Source organism: Diabrotica virgifera, chromosome 3 (genome assembly GCF_917563875.1).
Source record: "Diabrotica virgifera virgifera chromosome 3, PGI_DIABVI_V3a".
Lineage (NCBI taxonomy): Eukaryota > Metazoa > Arthropoda > Insecta > Coleoptera > Chrysomelidae > Diabrotica > Diabrotica virgifera.
Window position 1 is genome coordinate 196,913,189 of NC_065445.1, and position 23,043 is coordinate 196,936,231.

The following is a 23,043-nucleotide window of genomic DNA, read 5'->3' on the forward strand; positions in this document are numbered from 1 at the left end:
AAACGAAGAAGGAAACGTTTACTAAACTTAAATCCAACAATTAGAACTCAAGATATTGTAAAATTAGTGCACAATGCAAATTGCAAATTGCAAAATAAGTATTTTTCGAAGATTTATCGATCATAACTCGGCTTTTACGCATGCAAATGAACAATAGAAGGTCTCATTTTAAAGCTTCATTAATAGGCTTCCAAATAGAGCTTGTTAAGTTACTTGACCTTCATTGGTTTTAAAGTTATACTCATTTGAAGTAATAATTTTCTTAAAAAAATTTTACATTAATTTGTTTATAAGGGTTTCAAGCAAATTTGAGCTATAAACATTTATACTTTAATTAACAATAATGATAGAAGAACTCAAAAGAAATAATTTGAGCTTAAGAAAATGTTCGTAAGTTTATTTTTGGTCAAGATATCGATATTTTAAAGGCGCGCTATGAGGCGCAACATCGGCTCACAGTCAAGTATTTTTCGACGCTTTATTGATCGTAACTCGGCTTCTACGCATGCAAATGAGCCAATACGTGATATCCATATAAAAATGAATCGAGTTGTTTTGCAGCAACATCATTGCATATAAAACGAGCATTTATGTTGTGGCGGCATACACACAATTGACGTGCCTTGATGACGCTGCAATGGAACTAGATCCACTTTATAAGGATACCATTCACTATCCACTGGATATCTATATGATATAGATTATATCTATATCATATAGATAATTAGACTCTGAAGCCCCAGAAAGTTTTAGTTTTACTGCGTACAAGAACATACTTAGCACCACCATGTAACTGTAAAAATTGCTCTAAGAACTAAAGCAGATGTAAAAAAGCTTAGATTCCCTGTATATCTCGATTCAGATGCATGAAACAAAAAGTTTGTAAAAATAGTATTAATAAATAATATCAACTTACTTTTTAGTTATATTTCTGAAATATTAGTTTTAAATGTTTTTTTCTCATTTAGTACAAAAAATAGAAGACAAAGTAAATATAATGAAAGGTGATACGAGGTTACAGTATGATGATTTAGTTATAAGAATTATTGGATAAACTTTTATTAGGATCTTTAAAAATGAAAAATGAAGATAACGTATATAAACATAGAAATTATAATTTGCATCGAGAAGTTAGCGCGTGAACCTTTACGCGGTGAGCCGATCTTGCGCCTCAGAGTGCACTATTAAAATATCGATATCTTGGCCAAAAATAAACTTACAAACATTTTCGTAAGCTCAAAATGTTCCTTTTGAGTTCTTCTTTCATTCATGTTAATTAAAGTATAAATGTTTATAGCCTTAATTTGCTTGAAACTCTTATAAACAAATTAATGTACAATTTTTTTAAGAAAATTATTACTTCAAATGGGTATAACTTTAAAACAAATAAAGAGCAAGTATAAAAAAGACAAAGGCAGGTTTTGTTTATATTTGATTCAGAGTTGGACCACCATCTCCATATAGCTATTTCAGCATCCTTATGTCTCATTGGTGAAGCTCAGAAGTCTCAACTCTGAAGGAAATACAAACAATTCTGCCAATTTAAGGCAAACTATCGCAATGCAATGAACCCACCTTTGAGACGCAATTCAGCGACATCTCTCGTATTACGAGGAAAGTATATAAGATCAAGTAATTTAACAAACTCTGTTTGGAAGCCTATTAACGAAGCTTTAAAATGAGACCTTCTAAGGTTCATTTGCATGCGAAAAAGCCGAGTTACCATCGATAAATCTTTGAAAAACACTTATTTTGCAATTTGCAATTGACACTGTGCTCTAATTTTACAATATATTGAGTTCTCATTGTTGGATTTAAGTTTAGTAAACGTTTTTTTTTTCTTCGCTTTTTATTAACGAACAAATTTTATTTGAAACATTATTTTTTATCTCTTTTAGTTTATGAGCCAGAACCTTATAAACAATTTATAAACAATTAAATTGTTTATAACAATTTTTTGACCACTCGAATCGAAATCCACCCTTGAAATTCGTAATCAGCAGCCAGAAATCCATAAGAAACACGTTGTATTTGTCCATTAGAAATGAAAAGGACACGGTGACCACTATTTGGCGCCTAGACTATATAAGCCACTGAAATTACTTCTCTTTCTCCTCAAATTCCGTAATATTCCACGAACTTTGAAATTAATCACTGACAACTGTTTCATTATCTGACTATAGGTGAAAAATTTATTTTTCTACGGTCGTGGTACAACAGCCATCGACAGGAGAAGAACAACCACACAAAAACAGAAAAATTAAACCTAGACAACCTGAAAAATCCAGAAATAGAACAACGATTTCGAGAAGAGCTAAATAGAGAACTACTAGAACCGAGAGAGGAACCAATACAAGAAGAATGGAATAAGATTAAAAGAATAACATGGGAAACGGCTAAAAGAGTGATAGGAACTAAAAAACATCAAAGAAAAGAGCTCTGGTTTGATGAAGAATGCCAATAAGCAATAGACAAAAGAAATGAACTAAACGTGCAGTACACTCAAAGAAGAACACGAGAAAGACGTGAAAAATTTGAAGAACAACGAAGAAAGGCAGACAAAATATGCAGAAGAAAGAAGAGAAGATACGAAAACGACCAAATACTAAGAATGGAGGAAGATTTCAATCAGGGTGACACTTTTTTTTTTCTTTGGGAGGTGAGAATCTTCAAAAGACCCTCTGGGAAGATGTCCCAGGTGTGTCGGATTCAGTCCGGCACGCTTCACCGCGGGCCGAGGCCGCCTACCGACTAAACTCACCCCCTCTTTCTCCAGCCGACGGGTCTGGAACCGCACTTAGCGTGCATATCTGACCCGCCGACCTTACTCTTAACTCCCCTCCGGCACTCTTCGCGTGCATTCCATGAGTTTGGCGGCCTCCTAGCCTCCTCCCCGCAAGAGCCTCACGCCAGACCGGCCGGTGAAGCGACCGTCCAGCGCAACCCTCCCGTGGGCAGGGCGACCAGAATGCCCCCCCCCCCCACGATGGAACTAGCAAAACAGAACCAGTTGGTAATTACGAGCAACGCCAAACATTCTTACTTTCATCAATTCATTCATTCAATACACATATTCATTAAAAATCTCAGACTTAAAACAAGGAGGCAGTTGGCGTAGGTTGGATGTAAAAGATCCTCCTCCGCCAGCTGCCCCAGGACGAACACGGGTAGAACAAGGAAAACATAAATCAAAACAGAAACAGAACGAGAAACACAAGAGGCACTCAGCCTGAGTAGAAGGTAAAAGTCCCCTACTGAATGCCTCTTGAGACATGCACCACATTTAAATAAGATTAGAACAAAACGGTAAAATATTATATAAATAAAATTGATAAATAAATAAATAGATCGATAAAACATAATAAATAATATAAAATAAGGGCAGTCAGCGTAGATTGGATGTAAAGGGTCCTCCCCCGCTGACTGCCTTGCATGACACAAACACGTTAAAAAAATGAATAAAAAAGTAAATAATGACGATTGGTCATCCCGCTTGCAGACGCCTCTCTTTTTCCTCTTTGTGCTTGATTGTCTTGGTGACAAAAGCAATGATCAGGTCGAAGTCTCTCTTGCTGTCGATAGCTTTATCGACTAGCTCATGAGGCTCGCCTAGAGGGGATCCCAGCCCCAGCTGCAGCTCGGTACGCCCCGCGTGATATGCAGGGCACTCAAACACAACATGCTGCGCGTCATCCACCACTCCACAGTCGGGACACAGATCGCCCCCAGTCTTCCCTATACGATAGGTAAATTTCCTAAACGATCCATGTCCCGTCAAGAATTGTGTGAAGTAATAGTTGACGCGCCGATGCCGGCAATCGTACCATCTCACCACATCCGGAATCAGGGATCTTGTCCAGGCTGCCTTCTCGACTTCGGCTGTCCATTCCCTCTGCCACATCTGTAGACTTCTCGTCCTTTCTTGTGGTCCTGAACCTATTGCCTCCTTGCCCCTTTGGTACATTCGGACTCTTTCTCTGGCCAGGATGTGCACCGGTACAGCACCAGCCACCACCTGTAAGGCAATGGTTGATACGGTTCTGTACGCGCTGCACACCCTGATCAGAGGTTTTCTCTGGGCCCTAAGAAGCATGTCTTTGTACTTCCTCATTCGAAGGACCTCGTGCCACACTGGGGCCCCGTATAAAACTATAGATAGGATTGATTGTAGCATCACCATTCTTTTCTGGGATCCTGGACCCCCTATATTTGGCATCAACTTGTTTAGTGTGGAGGTCCTTTTTTCTGCCTTCCGACATGCTTCCTGTACGTGTTGTCCGAATGCAATCCTGCCGTCGAATATTATACCTAAGTATTTCACTGTCTTCTGGGGTCTTATTGCGGAGCCTTTGTATTCAAATATAATATCATTTCTTTTTCTCGGTCCCCTCAAGATTATGGCTTCCGTCTTCTCTACTGCTAACTTTAGGTCGTTTCTTTCTATCCAAGCCGCGGTCTTTCGTATGGCTCTATTAACTTTTTCTATTATTCCCCTATTCGTGTCGTCTTCGATTAGTAAAGCTAGATCGTCCGCGTATGCAATCGCTCTCACTCCTCTCTCCTTGTTTACTTCTAGTACCCCATTATATAATATATTCCATAGTAAGGGTCCCAGGACTGACCCCTGGGGTACTCCCGCGGTCATCCCTTTCTTCTTTTTTTTTCGATATGCATACGGTTCTGTCAGATAGGTAGTCCTTTATTATGTTGGACACATATTCTGGGGCCCATTCGACGATTCTGTCTACTATAAGGCCCCAGTTTGCTGAGTTAAAAGCATTTTTTATGTCCAACAGAACGAGGACCACCCATCTCCTCTTGCTTGTTTTTGCCGCGTCCCTTATCCAGGTCGCGGCGTCGACTGTCGATCTACCTTTACGAAACCCATACTGTTGATTTGATAACACTCTCTCATCTTCCAACATGCCCTCCATCCTCTTCTTGATAAGTCCCTCATAGAACTTACCAAGGCAGTCAAGGAGGCATATTGGCCGATAAGAGGATGCTGAGTCGGGGGGTTTCCCAGGCTTCAGGAGAAGAACTAGGTTCGCCTCCTTCAAGTCCCTGGGGAACTCTTGTTTCTGCAGTAGGTCGTTATATATTCTTCTTATCAAGCCTGGTTTCTCAGTTGCTACTATCTTAATTGCCTCTGGTGGCAGCCCGTCGGGGCCGGGAGCTTTCCCCGTCTTCATTTCCTGACCAGCGGTTCGTATTTCCTCTTCTGTAAACTCCTCTACCATTGTTGGATAGATTTTTACAAAATTCTGGGTTTGCTTGGTGGGGAAGAGGAGTTCAGCTGATTCCATCCGCTGGTCCTCGTCAAGTTTATATGGGGCCATGATCTTCAACGTCTTCATGGTAATTTTATATGCGTCGCCCCATATATCGTCTTCCAATGCTTTTATCAGGGTCTGCCACTTCTCTCTTTTTTCCTGTCTTATTTTTTTATTTAGGGTTCTCTTTAGATCTTTGTATATTTCGTTCAGCTCGAGGTTGCCCTGGCTTCTCGTGTAATTCCTAGGAGCTCTGAGGCATCTCTCCCGTAGACCTTCTATCTCATCCGTCCACCAGTAGGGGGATTTTTTATTTTCCTTTCTCTTCACGGTGGCCAACTTTGCAGCGTTTTCTAGTGCTCTTCTCAATTGGCCAAGGTCAGAAATCTCTTCCTCATTGATCTTTCTGACCTCCGATAGGTACATGGTTTTATTGAAATAGATTTCCGTGTGACCCATCGACCGCCTTACTCCCCCTTTTACCTTTATTTCATATTTTATATAACGGTGGTAGGTGAATAATTGATCGTCGAGGACATCCCACTCGTGTACTCTTCTGGATAACCCCTCACTCGCGAACGTGACATCAATGTGTGTTTGGCTGGTCCCCCTCACGAAGGTTGGTTTATCATTGTTTACTACTGGAAGGCCAGCCTGGGCTATCCATTCATTCCACAGGTCCCCCTTTTTGTCATTTATGGGGGAACCCCATAACCTGGATTTCGCATTTATGTCCCCGGCGATCAGAATTTCTTTTTCATTCGTGGCGGCGTTCATTATTTCATCTACAATGGCTTTGTATCTCAACATAGGGATGTTGGGAGATATGTAACATGTCAGGAGGCAGAAATCCCTCAACCTAATAAGGATATGGTTTCCCCCCCTGACGATGCTCCGCACCCCCACATCCCCGTTTTTAATGAGCACCGCCACGTTTTTTCCGTCATCCTGGACCCAACCACCGCCTGAGGTAATCTTCTTGTTTGGTTCTGGGACGATGAGCAGGTCTGTTTCTAGCTTGCAGGCTTTTGCGTGGACAAGGTCGTGCGCAAGGCGCGCTCTGCCCACGTTCATCTGCAATATCCGTATACCAGGTTGATCCTTGAGGTCCGTTTTGGTTCAGTTCCCTGAGGTCGTTACTGCGTCGGATTCGCGTCTCGTCAATAAATTAAAACACCTAAGAACTAAAATAAATAAATAAATAAGTGTAGATAAAATAGTTAAATAGAGTAAATAAATAAAATTTGTATAAATATAAATAAAATAGATAGGGTTTGTATAAATAAAATTTTTCGTTAAATAAAAATAAAGAAATATAAATATATTATTAATATAAATAAATAACAGTGCATTAGGTCTATTTTTTCTCGTAGATGTTTCAAACGAAACCCTGCGAGAGACGGTCTCCTGTGCCACAGGTGGACTGTATATGAGCCCACCCCCGTTCTCCAGGAGACCATCTCTCACCTTTTCGCTTTTTTTCTTCTTTTTTTTTACGAATTTCTTAGAGGGCTCCCTTTCCCACTCTGCCATATACACACGCCCTATAGGCTGGGCATGTCATGCGATCCATGCGGTGCCCTTCTTCTTTACACGTCAGGCAGTAGGCAGTGCTGCTACACTGCGCCGCCGTGTGACCGCTGTTAAAGCAGTTGTAGCAGCACGCTACCCTGCTTTCACCCTTACATTCATATGTATTGTGCCCATATAAGAGGCATTTGTAGCATCTTACGGGCGTATGCTTTTCCATGATCGGGCATACCACCCAGCCTATACATATTGTGCTATACTTCCTCAGTTCCTCGGCTTTTGTTGGGCGTACGGCTATAGTAGCCACCTGTTCCCCGTGCCTATTAGTTCTTAGCGTTTTTATATCCACTTCTTCTGTAGGGATACCCGTATAGGCTTTTATGGCGTTATGTAGTATCTTCTCTGTTACTCCAGGGTCCAACTTCGTTATCGTAAAATAATTTTCTTTTTTCCGTATGGCCATGTTCATACCAGACATCCTTGTATCCATTTCTTTTTTTAATTTTTCCGCGGCTCCCCTCCCTTTTAATTTAACGAGGATATCTCCCCCTTCGGTTTTTTTTAATCTGTCGACTTTTACTCCTATCTTCCCGATATCGATCTTTTTATTCATTTCTTTAAGCACGTCCGTGTATGTTTTTTCTCCCGTTTTAATTAGGAGGGCTTCCTCTTGTTCGTTTTTCACCTCTCTATCCATTTCCATTCCTCTTACTATAATTTCCCAGTTAATATTCTCCCCCCGACCCACGAATTCTAGTGACTTCCGCACATCGTCTTTATTAATTTCATTATTGACGATTACTCTAACCGTTTCCGGTTGCTTCTCCCTTTCTTTTATCTGCTTGATGGCCTTCTCGGCCATCTCATACATCCCGTGTCTCTTTATTTTTGTGACGTATGTATACCACTGGTTTTTTGACTAGCCATAGAGCTTCTCTTAGCATTCTCGATGTACTCTATGTCCCCCTCTTTGCATCCCTCTATGAGTTCAAAGACTTCCTCCCTATATGTTCTTATTACACTTTCTATCCCCCCTCTGTTATTTCGTTTTTCGTTATTATTAAGCATTCTTTCTTTTCTACCGTTTCCTGTAGTCCACCTTGTTCCCACTTCGTTTTTTCAAAGACCTTTTCTTCCCATTTCTTTTTGTAGATTTGGCTAAAGGCGTTTGAGTCTCCCCCTTTGTTTAGGATCCCTATTATTTTTTCTGTCTCCTTTCTCTGCCTGTCTTGTTCTACCTTTAATTGACATTGCTCGCATTTTATCTCTTCTTCCTCTCCTTTTGACACTTGGATATGGCTGGTTTTATTTTGAATCGTGTTTATTTCCCCCAGTAGCTTCTTCATTCTAATCCTCTCTTGTTCTATGGATCCATCCGTGTTTAGGATATCGAGCATCTCCCTTATCTTCCTCTGGACCCTCTCTTTATCCGTTTCTTCAGAGTATTTCTTACTCTCTTCTAATTTCTCCTTCTTAAATTTCTCATTAATCTCCAGACTATCCCCCTTTCTTTTTTTTACTTGTTGCATTTCGATTCTTTCCCCCTCATCGAACAGGAAAGTTGCCAGGATGCTTTCTTCTATATCCTGCCATCCTGCTTCCCCTTGGCTTTCTTTTTTTCCTTCAGCTTCTGCTTCTGCATTCTCTACAATTTCTGCCGAGGAACCTTCCTCTCTTTTGCCTCCATCTTCTTTTTCTTCTTCTTCTTCTTCCCTATGTATTTCTCCTAGAATCTCCTCCCCTACCAGTGTCGAGTGTTTTTGGGCACCCGATCTGTTCATTTTTGGCTGCTGACTATGCCAATTCAATAGTTCCAATTCGAATTTTCTCTGCTCTTCTTCGTCTACTTTGCCGTCTAGCGGCTGTTCTTCCCTATTCACATTTTTACCTGTAGCGTTATCCTTGTTCGTTTGCGTTTGGTCGTCTTCGTCTTCCCTCTTTGCTTTCTTTGTTTGATTTGGATTCATATGAATTCCCACGAGTCGGGACGTGCTATTCGTCCGACGCAGCAGTGCGCCCTTACCGCGTTAAGGCTGTATTACTTCGGGAGGTCGCCAGGTATCCCGAAGGGATCGTTTATGATGCTCTAACCCTCGCATCTCTCATATCTTTGGCACGATGCCTTCCACCGTGATAATGGGGATTTTTTATTGAGGTTTACTCCTCTAGGCTTTTTATCACGGTTGCCTCCGGACGCAGTGGCAGTCTGTATTCACAGGCTACCTGGAGTTTCCGCGTAACTGCTGCCTCCCCTGTTACGCGGGATTTGGAATGGATGTGTGGTGGGAAAGGTACATTGGTGGGGTAAGACATGGCGGCTACTCGCATTGGGTATATCGAAAAAGTTTTCGAACAAAAACTTGTAATCGGAGTTCGACGGCAGAGCCCCCCGCACAGTGCTTTGGGGCCCCCCTATCGACCTCCGGCCACAATGCTGAGGTGGGCGAGATTAAATTGAGGGATTAGAGTAGCCGTAGGGAAGTTCGAGGGTGAAATAGAACTGCTGAAGGCGAAGGCGTCGCAACTGCTCGCCTCAGTTGCGACGCCTTTTAGCGTCCAGCGGCGGTGTCCGGCGCCCACCCGGTGCACAGTCGCTGGACGCTGGGACTGTTCTTGGTTTCACCGGTCGTGCTCCCCTCACAATTTTAGGGACCACGACCCGTTACTCGGCCCTCCCACCGCCGTCGAGGTAAAAATACAGCCCCAGGGAGAGATCAGGGTGACACTAGAGGAGCTTATAAATACCTGAAACAAGTCAGAGCAAGATATAAACCACGCACTAACCTTTTTAAAAATAGCGAAGGACAAATCATCAGTGACGACAAAGCAATAAAAGTAGGTTGGAGAAACTATTTCGAGGGTCTGCTTACAAAGCAAGCACAAACAAACACACCCCATGCAGTACCTGATATCGAGATAGCAGATCAGAACCAAAATAATGAACTGACAAACCCACCCACAAGACAAGAGATATTGGAGGCAATTAAAGCACTGAAAAATAATAAAGCCCCAGGGATTGACAACATACCAGCTGAACTTATCAAAATTGGAGTACACATACTGATAGACAGATTCCATAAACTCATAAGAGACGTATGGAACACAGAAGAAATTCCAAGAGACTGGAAAAGAGCAATTATATGTCCAGTCCACAAGAAGGGAGACAGACTGAGACTGGGCTATAATAATTATAGAGGCATATCCTTGCTCTGTGTGAGTTATAAGGTGTTTACGTGGATCATAAATTGAAGATTAAGCCACGTCACAGAACAAATCATAGGAGAATACCAGGCGGGATTCAGACCAGGACGGTCCACTATTGACCAGCTGTTCATCGTGAAACAAATATTAGCTAAAGCCTGGGAGCACGACATAGATATCTACCAAATCTTTGTAGATTTTCGACAAGCCTATGATAACATACATAGAGATAAAATATATGTAATTATGCAAGAATTTGGTATACCAAGGAAATTGGTAAGGTTAGTTCAAGCCACCATGACTCACACAGAAGCGCAAGTACGAGTTCAAAATGAATTGGCAGATCCCTTCGAGATAACTAAAGGGCTAAAACAGAGAGATGGGCTGGCACCGACCCTGTTTAATATATGTATGGAATATGTCATCAGAAAAATGTCCATAAACCCAAACAATTTATTGTTTAATAAGTCTACGCAGATTGAGGTGTACGCTGATGATGTAAACTTGATGGGAAGAACCGTAAGAGACGTCACAGAACTATATGTAGAGCTTGTAGAAAATGCGAAAGAAATAGGGTTGGCCGTCAACACAGATAAAACTAAATCCCTAATATAAGCGAGGAACCAACGAAACTTGCAAAATTTAACAATAAACGACGCTAATATAGAAGTAGTAGAACAGCTCACATACTTGGGTGTACAGATAACAGAGAATGGCAGCGAGGAGGAAGAAGTACGGAAACGGATAATACTGGCTAACAAAGCATACTTCTCTCTGTCGCAGGTGTTTGGATCCAAAGACATCCATAGGGAAGTTAAGTTTAGAATATATAAAACCATCATACGGCCAATAGTGACGTATGGTGTAGAAACGTGGATCATGAGAGAAAAGACAATAAACCTTTATTAACACTTTCGAAAGAAAGATATTAAGGAGGATACTGGGACCCATTTGTGACAATGGTATATGGACAATAAGGTTCAACCACGAGCTGTACCAATATTACAGAGAACCCTCTATAGCAAATTATGCAAAAATGCAAAGATTGCGCTGGGCAGGTCACCTTATAAGAATGGACAACGACAGAACACCTAGCAGAACGCTTAGCGGAGCCATGGTGGGACGTCGGCCAGTGGGAAGACCAAGGAAGAGGTGGATAGACGAAGAGAGAACAGATGCTAAAGAGATATTGAGGGTGGACAACTGGAGGAGAGCAGCCAGGGACAGAGATACTTGGAGGCGGATGCTAGGGGAGGCCAGGGCCCGACTTGGGCTGTAGCGCCATAGGAGAGATACAACAGCCACTTTTCCGCATGGATTTCCTTTTCGAAAATTGCACTTTTCCACACTAGTGCGGGAAAGTAGAATACCTTGTAATATGGCTTTATAATGTATTGTAATACATGCAATAGGCTAATATTTAGATATTATTTACTAATTTATTTCAAAGTCTTAATGTGTTCATATTTTAATGAAATGAACGCGATTATTTCATTCACAGGAGATTCTGACCAATAGAAAGCTACAGAAATAAAAATTAAACTGATTATTTTTTCATGATTTTAACTTCCAATCGTATAGTAAGATATTTGATCACGTGTTTAATTCTGTCCAATCAGATTAAAATTATACTGAGAATTATCTACTGTAGAAAATTACCGATAGAATTTTTTTAAGTAGATTGTTTCTGTTTAATGGCAACCAGTTTCCTAGTTTTGACAACTGTCACATTTAAGAAAATATCCATAATATACGTATTAAAAAATAATCTTACGAATATCACACGACAGTAAGAATAAATAAGAAAATAATGCTTCATTTTTACTCAAATTTGTTGTCATTGGTTAATAGCCACTCGAGCCCTGCGGGCTCTCGTGTCTATTGCCAGACAACAAATTTTGGAAAAACTGTCGCATTATTTTCAATTTATTCTCACTCTCTTGTGATATTATACCCGATAATTTTTGATAATTTCCCGTCGTCAAGTATATTACGTCAGATGCCCTTCGTTGCTATGAAAAAATACATTCAGTGACATTAATGACAATTAATGTTTTAAAAATTATAAATGTGATGACTCTCCACCGTCAAATATTTATAACAACTGTGTGTTTAATTGTACTAATTTGTACTTACATAAATAAATTACAATAAAATTTTGGTTTTGAACAGTTTTATTCATGAAATAATGGCAACAAATTGCACTCGATCTCTAAAATTAATATAGAATTTTAGAGCTCTTGTGCAATTACTACTGATAATTCGTTGAAATAGAATTATTTTGATATAATATTTAAACAACAACAATGGTTTTTAATCGTCGTCAATGAAACGAATTTTATTTTATTGAAAATTTGATTTTGACAACCTTGTCAGAGAACGTACTGAACAATTCAAGGATCAGCTTGCATCAGTGATAGATTGGCAAACTGCCACGAATTGCTCATTTATCAATTTTTATTTAGGAGTGAAAATATACAAATGAATTCTTTGACAAGGTTGTCAAAAATAAACTTTCAATATAATGGGTTACCACCACGACGATATTGGTTTCCATGACGACGATTCAGAACCATTGTAACTGTCTACTGATCTGACTTTTAAATAGTATGTCAAAATAATGTTATTTCATCGAATTATCAGTAGTAATTGCACAAGAGCTCTAAAATTATCGAATTTTTCCCGAGTGACACTTTGACAGTTTAAAGGGGAGTGAAATTATGTCAAAGTGTCACGAGAGCAAAAATTCGATAATAATTTTAGAGATCGAGTGCAATTTGTTGCGATTATTTCATGAATAAAACTGTTCAAAATCAAAATTTTATTGTAATTTATTTATGTAAGTACAATTTAGTACAATTAAACACACAGTTGTTATAAATATTTGACGGTTGCAAGTCATCACTTTTATAATTTTTAAAACATTAATTGTCATTAATGTCACTGAATGTATTTTTCGTAGCAACGAAGGGTATCTGACGTATTATACTTGACGACGGAATATTATCAAAAATTATCAGTGGTAATTATTGCACAAGAGCTCTAAAATTCTATATTAATTTTAGAGATCGAGTTTAATTTGTTGCGATTATTTCATGAATAAAACTCTTCAAAACCAAAATTTTATTGTAATTTATTTATGTAAGTACAAATTAGTACAATTAAACACACAGTTGTTATAAATATTTGACGGTTGAAAGTCATCACTTTTATAATTTTTAAAACATTAATTGGGCTAATTTCTACTTTTCTTACTAACCGAAGGGCATCTGACGTAATATACTTGACGACGGGAAATTATCAAAAATTATCAGTTTAATTTTTATTTCTGTAGCTTTCTATTGGTCAGAATCTCCTATAAATGAAATAATCGCGCTAATTTCATTAAAATATGAATACAATAAGAAAAATTTGAAATAAATTAGTAAATAATATCTAAACATTAGTGTATTGCATGTATTATAATACATTATAATGCCACATTACAAGGTATTTTACTTTCACTCACGTCGTGCGGGAAAGTGCAACTTTCGGAAACGAAATGCGTGCGGGAAAGTGGCTCTTTTAGCACGGCCGTAGAAAAATAACTATTTTGTACATGGTGCGGCATTATGCGAAGAAATCCAATTATTTGTCGTAGGAGACACGAAAACAATTATTATTGTTAAGGTAAAAGTTGGCGCATAGATAGAAGCCGATCTATTGATATTCAAACGATTTTTAATATTGTCTACTTTTGTTCAAATGTATTATCTCTATTTTTTTACGGGGTTCTACAGTCTCCGACACATCTCGCATTTAGATATCCACCTTTTTCGGTCGGTCCATTCCTCCTCAATTATGGGTCTATCTCTCATTAGTCCTCTAATTCTTTCATCCGTTCTAATTCTGGTCTTTCTCTTCTTCCTCTAGTCCATGGAACATAGTTTAAGGCCTGTTTTAGCCATCGTTCATCTTACATTCGCATTACATGCCCGTACCACAAAAGTTTTTTGAATTCTGTTGTATCTACGGTATTGTAAATCCTTCCTATTTTTCTTTTTATTTCTTCATTTATGATGTAATCAAGGCTGGATAGCCGACACGCTCTTCTTAGACAGTTCATTTCTACCACTTCCAGTTTTTTCTTCTATTTCGTTGCCATTAGCCAACATTGACATACGTACGTCAAAACTGCTTCTGCAACGACTTGTAGATTGTCATTTTGTTGGTAAACTAATCTTAGGATACCAAAGTAATGAATTTAGTGTTTATACCACATTTCAACCCTGGTTGTATCTCCTCCTGGATGTCCCGTTTCGCTGTTCCTTTCTTCTCTATCACTGTCCCTAGGTATTTAAGTTGGTCGCATTTTTTATACATAATATCTAATTAAAAGTTTTGGGTCGCCTTCTTCGTCCTTTATTCTAAAACATTCCGTTTTGTTTATGTTAATTGTGAGTCCCCATTTTTCGTATTCTTCAATTAACTTTCGAATCATTATAATCGATATCTTTCTGATCATTTACCATAATCCCTTCATCGTCTGCGAAGAAAAGGTTTGTTATGTACTTGTTTCCAAGTTTTATTCCCATCCCTGTGCTTCGTATCTTCCAGAGGTTTATTTCTTCCTGTATAAGATTTTTAGTTAGGTACAAAGAACATCCTAGTCTTAAGCCTTTTAATCTCTGATAAGTATTTTATTCTCCATTTTAATGGCACTCTTTTCATGTATGCAATACATAGTATTTTTTGTCTTAGAGAGTAAACATGAGAAGAGGTTCTACCATTCTAATTCACTCTGGAACAGGTGGGGTAGGCCAAGCAGCTATTAGACTGGCATTGCACTATGAGTGTAATATCTTCGTTACTGTAGGGACACAAGAAAAACGAGAGTACTTACTAAAAACATTCCCACAAATTAAACGTAAATATTATTTCTACCTTATCATATCATTCTACCTTTCTGCCGTATCATTTAGTGCAGTCACTGAAGGTGGATATGAGCTATTACCTCCGATTTTACCCTGGGGGTATATGCCACCCCGTCTCGGGGGTGAAAATTATTTCATTAAAAATAATCCCATAGATCGAAAGAATGACAAAATCTACGCAAAATTTGTTACGTCAAGTTATTAAAATAAATCAATACTTTTTGAGTTATTAAAGATCAAATGTTTTAATTTTCCATGAAAAAATCAATGTTTTTAAGTAGTTTTTCATAAATAATTCACTTATTACCAAATTTTAAGTTAATAAATATCGAATAAATTCCTTTCACGAAAAACCTTTTAATATTAATTCAAAGTGAGTCATAGGTAACTAAATAATATAAAAATATATATGTTATATTATACTTTTTCGGCGAGTACTTAAATCTAAGTAGTACCTATCCAAGCAGAAAAAACGGGAAAACGATGCATTTTATAACATATACTACTAACTTAACACTTGTCAAAGTACTCAGAAATACCTATCCAATAAACTCCAGAAGTAGATGATAGCGTCGAATTTTTTTTAATTGAACAAGCCTAGTACATTCAGTTATGAATACTATAACTTACTTTGAATTAATATTAAAAGGTTTTTTTTAAGTAAGAAATTTATTCAATTCTTTGTTAGCTTAAATTTTGATAATAATAACTGTTTTCTAAGAACTTACAGTTTTTGAGTTATTTATGAAAAACTTATTTAAACATGCACTTTTTTCACAAAAACTTAAAATCTCTGATCTTTAACAGCTAAAAAAGTATTGATTTATTTTAATAACTTGACATAACAAATTTTGCTTAGAATTTATCTCTATCGATTTATGGAGTCAACGAAATCGGAGGTGTTAACCTACACAGGCCTGGATCCCGCGTACCAAAAAAAGTAAGCTGATAATTAATTTGCTAATAGCTTAAGAGGCAACAGTAGCGATAACAGGTAGCACAAACGCGGTTCAAGATTGTGGCTGTAATTTTCAATATTTTGTCGAGATATTTGGTAAACATATTCGTAATATAATAAAGACTGGCGGTACAGAGCCCAATTTAAGAAATATGTTAGTATGTGGAAATTACTCTATAACTAAATAAAATATTGCAAATAGGAGCCTGTACCGCCATTAAGAAGGACAAAACAATAAACTTTTTCAAATAAACTTTTTTATCCCACGTCTAGATTTTGTGTCATATTGGACCTAGTAAATTTTTTTATCTCCAACAAGAGATATTATAACTGAGTAATTGATTAGTCAACATAGAGAAAGTGTCACTGTCATTTTGACAAACCTGCGTCAAATTTCTGCATAGGGATTACAAACACTCGATACGAATCGTATCCGCCATGTTTTACCATAAGGCGCTATGGTAAAACATGGCGGATACGATTCGTGTCAGAACAGAAATCTGACGCAGGTTTGTCCAAATTACAATGACAGTTTTTCTATGTTGACTAATCAGTTATATAGTTATAATAGGTCCGATTTCTTGTTACAGACAAAAAAAATTTACTAGATCCAATATGACACAAAATCTAGGCATGGGATTAAAAAGTTTATTTGAAGAAAGTTTAGTTTTTTATTCTTCTTAATGGCGGTACAGGCTCCTTTTTGCAATATTTTATTTAGTTATAGAGTAATTGCCACAACTTATTTCTCATATTGGGCTCTGTACCGCGATTTTTTATTATAATACGAATATGTGTGCCAAATATCTCGACAAAATATTCAAAATTACAGCCTAATTCTGGAACCGCGTTCGTTGCTACCTGTTGGTCGCTACTGTTGCCCCTTAACGGTGTCTAATCGGACAAACCTTGATGTACGGGAACACTGGAACAGGGGAAGTTTTAATTGTGGAACGTGATTTTAATTGTGGAACGTGTCATCCTGACAAGTTTATGATTGTGAAAACTAGCAGGTTGTTTTTAAGTTTATTCAATAGCAAACTTTATATAATATATGAAAAAATGTTTGTCCGACAAATATGTTGGGCATTTTAATAAGTCCGACACGTAGAATATGTCAAATGACAGGAATTATGTTGGTGGTAAATAGCAGTCTGATTGTTACATGAGACTTTAATGAAAGGGTAACAAATCAATTGGAAATTCTGTCTGACAAAATACATGACGTTTTCGTAGTCTGACGTTCTAAACCTGTAACCAGTTCCACAATTAAAACTTCCCCTATTCCAGTATACGCATACATCAAAGTTTGTCGGACTAGCCAGGGGCGTAACAGAGGCCTCCGCAGCGTGACGCTTGCGGGGGGCCCCATCTTGTCGTCTGATATTATGTAAAAATCTGTTATAGGTATATGATTTTACTTTGTGTGTTTAAATTTAAAAACGTAAATTTCTAAATGGGCGTATTCGGCAAGTGAATCATCTCATATCTAGAAACTTACTCTCTTTTAATGTCACGAACTTTTATGGTGACGACAATAAACTATAATCCTTTGTACGTGACTATTGAAAGATTTGAGAATTGCAAGTTGCCGAAATTTAGAACAATATTTCTAAATCTAGAAATGGATCTTCTCTTTAATCTTTACCTACGTTTAGTATTTCGATACAATTATCTAGAGGCGTAACAGAAGCCCCCACAGCATGAAGCTTACGGGGGGCCCCAATATGTCAATGGCCCCATCTTGTCGACTAAATGTAAAAATGTGTTGTTATATTATTTGCATACATACGTTTTTTAATCAGTGCAGTATTGAAATGAAGTTGTCCATCCGAATTAATAAAATTGTAGATAGAGTCGCTGATAGTACATAGTGCACGAAGAAAATTGTTCATCTCATAGAATAATACTATGTAATACTAATGTAATAATTTAGCAATTTTTGTTCTGTTTTATTTTATACCAATAAGATGAAAAATGTAAGTCGTCATAAACAACGCATATATACACCAATAGCTCAGTAAATGACAGTTTTGGAGTGAAATTATCAACACGACGTCGTATTGTCACGACGGACGTATTTGCTTGATAATTTGGATTTAGGTTTTAGTTACACTCCACTTCAAAGTTCTACTTATTCCTTTCGTTAATTTTACTTCGGGGTTGAAAACTTAACCCTCCTTTGGGTGAAAAACATACGTTTAAAATAAGTCGGGAAATGCATAAATTGACTAATTATAAGCAACTTTTGTTCTATTTCTTTATCTATGTTAATACTTTTCAAGTCATTTGCGAATGAAAATGTTTATAGTTTAACAAAAAAACAACGTTTTCAGACGGGTTTTTCGCAAATAACTCAAAAATAAGTATTTATCGAATTAAATATTAAATATCGAAAAAATATTTGTAGCAAAAATGTAGCTTATAAGATACAAAAAAAATGGTGTACTTATTCATGAAGTCAATCGACACAGAAAAAGCACAGTTGAAGCTCATGAAAAATTATTCTTATTCGTCCAATTCCAAATCGAATATTTCAACCTAGGTAAAATAACCAAAAAATGAATGAAGCACTTGTCGGGAAATACTCATTAAAACTTTTTTTAATGTTTTAAAAAAAGCTTTATTTTTATTTTTTATAAAAGTTTATAGCACAAAAACTATACGAGTTACGCTCAAATAAAGTTGGCCCCTTTTTTGGTAAAAAAAATCGTGAAAATCTGCCCCTATTTCGCACCCCAAATAACATTTATCGTTAGCGCTTTACCGTTTACTTTAAATATTTATTGTTTATAAGATCTGTAAGATTGACCGGTTCCAAGTTCTTATTTTTGAAAAAATTTGGTTTTATAGTAAAAAAACTTTTTTTATTTTGGAAAAATGCCTTTTTTAAAATAACTTAAAAAGTAAGTATTAGTGATACGACACATCTCAAAGAGTAAAGAAATATAGGTATTGTTTTTATAAATATTTTGGCTTTATTTTGTTTTCTGTATGACAAAACTTGGTTAAGATATGGCTGTTTAAAATTTACATATACTCGTGATTAGTGACTCGTTCAAGCCCTTTCAACTAGAACCCTTTTAAAAATAAGCACTTTGAACCGGCGAAACTTACAGGTCATATAAAAAAGTTAAGTAATTTTTGTAAGGCAATAATGATTATTTTAATTTGGGGTGCTAAATAGGGGGAGATTTTCACAATTTTTTTACAAAAAAAATGGGATTAACTGTAGTTTGAGCGTAGCTGGCTTAGTTTTGATGCTAGAAACTTTTATAAAAAATAAAGCTTGTTTTAAACACTTTAAAAAATTCTAATGAATTTCCCCGAAAAGAATTTCATTTTTTGGGTTATTTCACGTTGAAATATTCGATTTGGAATTTGACGAATAAAAAACTATTCATGAGCTACAACTTTTCTTTTACTGGGTCTATAGACTTCATTTTTGTTTCATTTTTTTATTCGCGGTGTGCAAGTACTTGGAAGGGAAACAAGAAACGACCGTGCGCGAGTCGCGGAGAAATATTGCAACTATCTTAAATAATTCATATTGTCAATTGAAATTGTCAAATTGACGTATATTTCATACCTTCTGTCATTGAAGCAGAAAAATTATATATTGCTCCACAATATTGATATGATATGCAATTATTATATAAAGGTAAATTTACTTAATTGTATTTTGCTTGCAGTACTGCATTTTAATAACTAATTCTATTTACTACATACAATTGTCTATGTTTTGATAACATAACCTGAATCTTATTTTTTCTTCTTATTATTTTTTTGGGCTATGGCCTTGACAATTATCCAGTAACCAGGACTAATATAATTGGACAATATAATTAAAAGTGCGAATAAAGTTGCAGAGCGTAGAAATAGGGGTCGCTTTGCCGAACTTGCACGGTCCCAATAAGCTAGATACATTTTTGTTAACAAAATTTTGTTCGATCAAATACTTACTCTTTTGACTATTTGCGAAAAATCGCCTAAAAACGTGGTTTTTGTTGAACAATAAACATTTTTACTGATAAATAACTCAAAAAGTCTTGAGTTGACCACTTGGGTGGTGACACTGAAAATTGCACGGTATCGCCATATTTTACGTTCATTTACACAGGGCTGTAACACATATAGGTATTTGTTACACATGTTGCATTTAGTAATTTTTTAAAGGGGGTCCCTTTTCCAATTCTGCGGGGAGACCCCCACGAAGTTTGTTACCCAATAGGACTAGACACCGTTAAGCTATTAACTAAACTTTTTTTTGGTACGCGGGATCAAGGCTTATCAGTGACTGCACTAATAAGCAACATGTAACTTCTTTATTACCTAATATCATTTTGTGTTTTAGCACATCAAATAGGTAATTCGCGTGATATTTCTTTTGAAACCATGGTAAAGAAATATACGGGTGGTAGAGGTGTAGATGTGGTTCTAAATTCACTCGCAGAAGAAAAACTGCAAGCTTCGATTAGATGTTTGGCACCCGGAGGTAGTTTCGTAGAAATAGGAAAATTTGATATGGCTAACAATAACGAAATCAATATTTTCCTTATGCAAAAAGAATGTAGTTTTCATGCAGTCATGTTGGATGAGATGTTTTACGAAAACCCGTTTACAAAAATGGATATTTCTAGGCTGTTTGAAGAAAATAATGGTAACTTTATTGTCCCTTTGCCAGTAACCTGCTTTAAATATGATCAGTTGGTGGAAGCCTTTAGGTACATGGGCAGTGGTAAACACATGGGAAAAGTTATTATGCAAATACGAGAAGACGATCAACCACTTCAACTAGTCCCCAAAAAATTTACAGGAATACCCAGGTATAAAAATGAAATATTTTTAGAGAATGATTTACCTAACACATTTTATATTCTAAGCATAAATACAGGAATTTACAGAAGTCTATTTATTAGGTATATATTTCGATAAAATAATTAGACGAATTTTATAATAATAATTATGACAACTACTGTTAACTGTATTGAAACACTCATATGACATAACACATTACGGGGTAATCCTACAGGGGTCGGCATAAGTCAGGCAACAAATTTGCTAAGAGAAAAAAATGCGCGTCAAAGTAAATTTATTCAAAGAAATTAAAAAGGGATTCGAAAAAGGTTACTGTAAGTGTTAAAATTGATGCCCATCTTGATCAATGGGTTTATTGCAACGTTTTACAATGGAGAGGCAGGACCTCGATTTTTGACCCTTCGCTTCGTTATCAATCATTCTCTATCTTTACACTAAACAGATACGAAGCGAAAAGTCAAAAATCGAGGCCCAGGTCCGGCGAAGCACGTCAAGCTATCCGCGAAAATTTTCAAATTTTTCTTCAATTGTAGTTCGGGTGAGGTCGGGAGTCGGGAAGTGTGCGTAGTCCTCTCGCAAAAACGCTGTTCTTTAGAAGGCTCCAAGGAGGGAATCACGGGGTGTCAGGTCACATGACTGATCGGGCCACTCAATAATTCCTCGTCTACATATCCATTCTCCAAAATGAACAGTAAGATACTCCCGCACGCATATTTACAGATGCTCCTATAAATACTACGGCACCAGATTGATTTGGGCACCTATTTAATTAAAACACATCTATTAAATTTTGGTGTCTAAGTTTTTATTGCAATTAATATTGTTGTAAGTATTGTATATTTATATTTCAATTTATTGCTTGAAAAACAGGGATAGAAATGCCTTTTCTTTACTGAAAAATGTCTTTGGCAGAGCCAATTAGCCAGACTTGTTTGTGATTGATTGCAGATTCATAGTCATAAATTTCTTATTTCATAGCATAAGTACTACAATATTATTTTTAGAGATACATGGTACATTTTGTTGCTTTACTTTTATTTTTTTTTTTTTATAGAAATGTCTAAATTTTTAATGGAAATGTCTAAACTGCAATAAACCTAGCATCTTTAAGAATGTGTTTTTTGACCCTTGCCCGAGAAACAAATAAAACAAAAATTATAAAAAAACGCCATTGAATAAAAAATAAATAAATATTTTTTATTTTTATTTATTTATAGGTACAGATATAATTACTCGTATACAGTGCGCCCATAAAATATCGCCTAAATTCATTATTAGCTAAATAAACAACATTTAGTCCTGTCGCCAGGGGGGGTACAACGGCCTCCTTAATTCAGATGGACTTACCCAAGTTTTTTTTATATATTTTGACCCGTAGAATACGAATTTTTTGGGTAACAGTTGATCCGGATGTCGATAAGATTGTTATAGACAAAGAACTTGAGGAATTACATAACAGTGATTTCTCGCAAAACAAAACATATTTTTGTATTTTTTGGGTCATTTTAAGCAAAAAATATTCCTACAAGTTTTTTCGTAGAATGCATAGTTTTCGAGATAATCGCGGTTGAACTTTCAAAAAATCGAAAAATTGCAATTTTTGAACCCGAATAACTTTTGATTAAAAAATAAAGTAGCAATTCTGCTTACCGCATTTGAAAGTTTAAGTCAAATTATATCGGTTTTGATTATTTGCATTGCTAAAAATTAATTTTTTTATTGTTAAACTAATCTATAAACACATAGGTTTCCCGTGCCTAATACATGCGTTTTACCGCATGCTACGTAGAAATTGCCTCGCTTGCACTTGTAGCTACTCTACCTACTCGTTCGATTTTAAATGAGAAATCATAGAAAACATCACTCACATACTAGGTGTTTACTACAGTTTACAGCTTTGTTTAACAATAAAATAATAAATTTTTAGCAATGCAAATAATCAAAACCGATATAATTTGACTTAAACTTTCAAATGCGGTAAGCAGAATTGCTACTTTATTTTTTAATCAAAAGTTATTCGGGTTTAAAATTTACAATTTTTCGATTTTTTGAAAGTTTAACCGCGGTTATCTCGAAAACTATGCATTCTACGAAAAAACTTGTAGGAATATTTTTTGCTTAAAATGACCCAAAAAATACAAAAAGATGTTTTGTTTTGCGAGAAATCGCTGTTATGTAATTCCTCAAGTTCTTTGTCTATAACAATCTTATCGACATCCGGATCAACTGTTACCCAAAAAATTCGTATTCTGCGGGTCAAAATATATAAAAAAAACTTGGGTAAGTCCATCTGAATTAAGGAGGCCGTTGTACCCCCCCTGGCGACAGGACTAATTATTAAAATTACCGA

General features: G+C 36.7%; 1 protein-coding gene across 1 annotated transcript in view; it reads left to right on the forward strand.

Annotated features, from left to right (window-relative positions):
- Nucleotides 1-23,043, forward strand: part of LOC126882672 (fatty acid synthase-like) — a 410,665-nt gene that overhangs the window by 229,618 nt on the left and 158,004 nt on the right. The window contains 2 exon segments of the mRNA XM_050647647.1: nt 14,745-14,910; nt 20,230-20,701. Of these exon segments, the coding sequence (XP_050503604.1) occupies nt 14,745-14,910; nt 20,230-20,701 (638 nt within the window).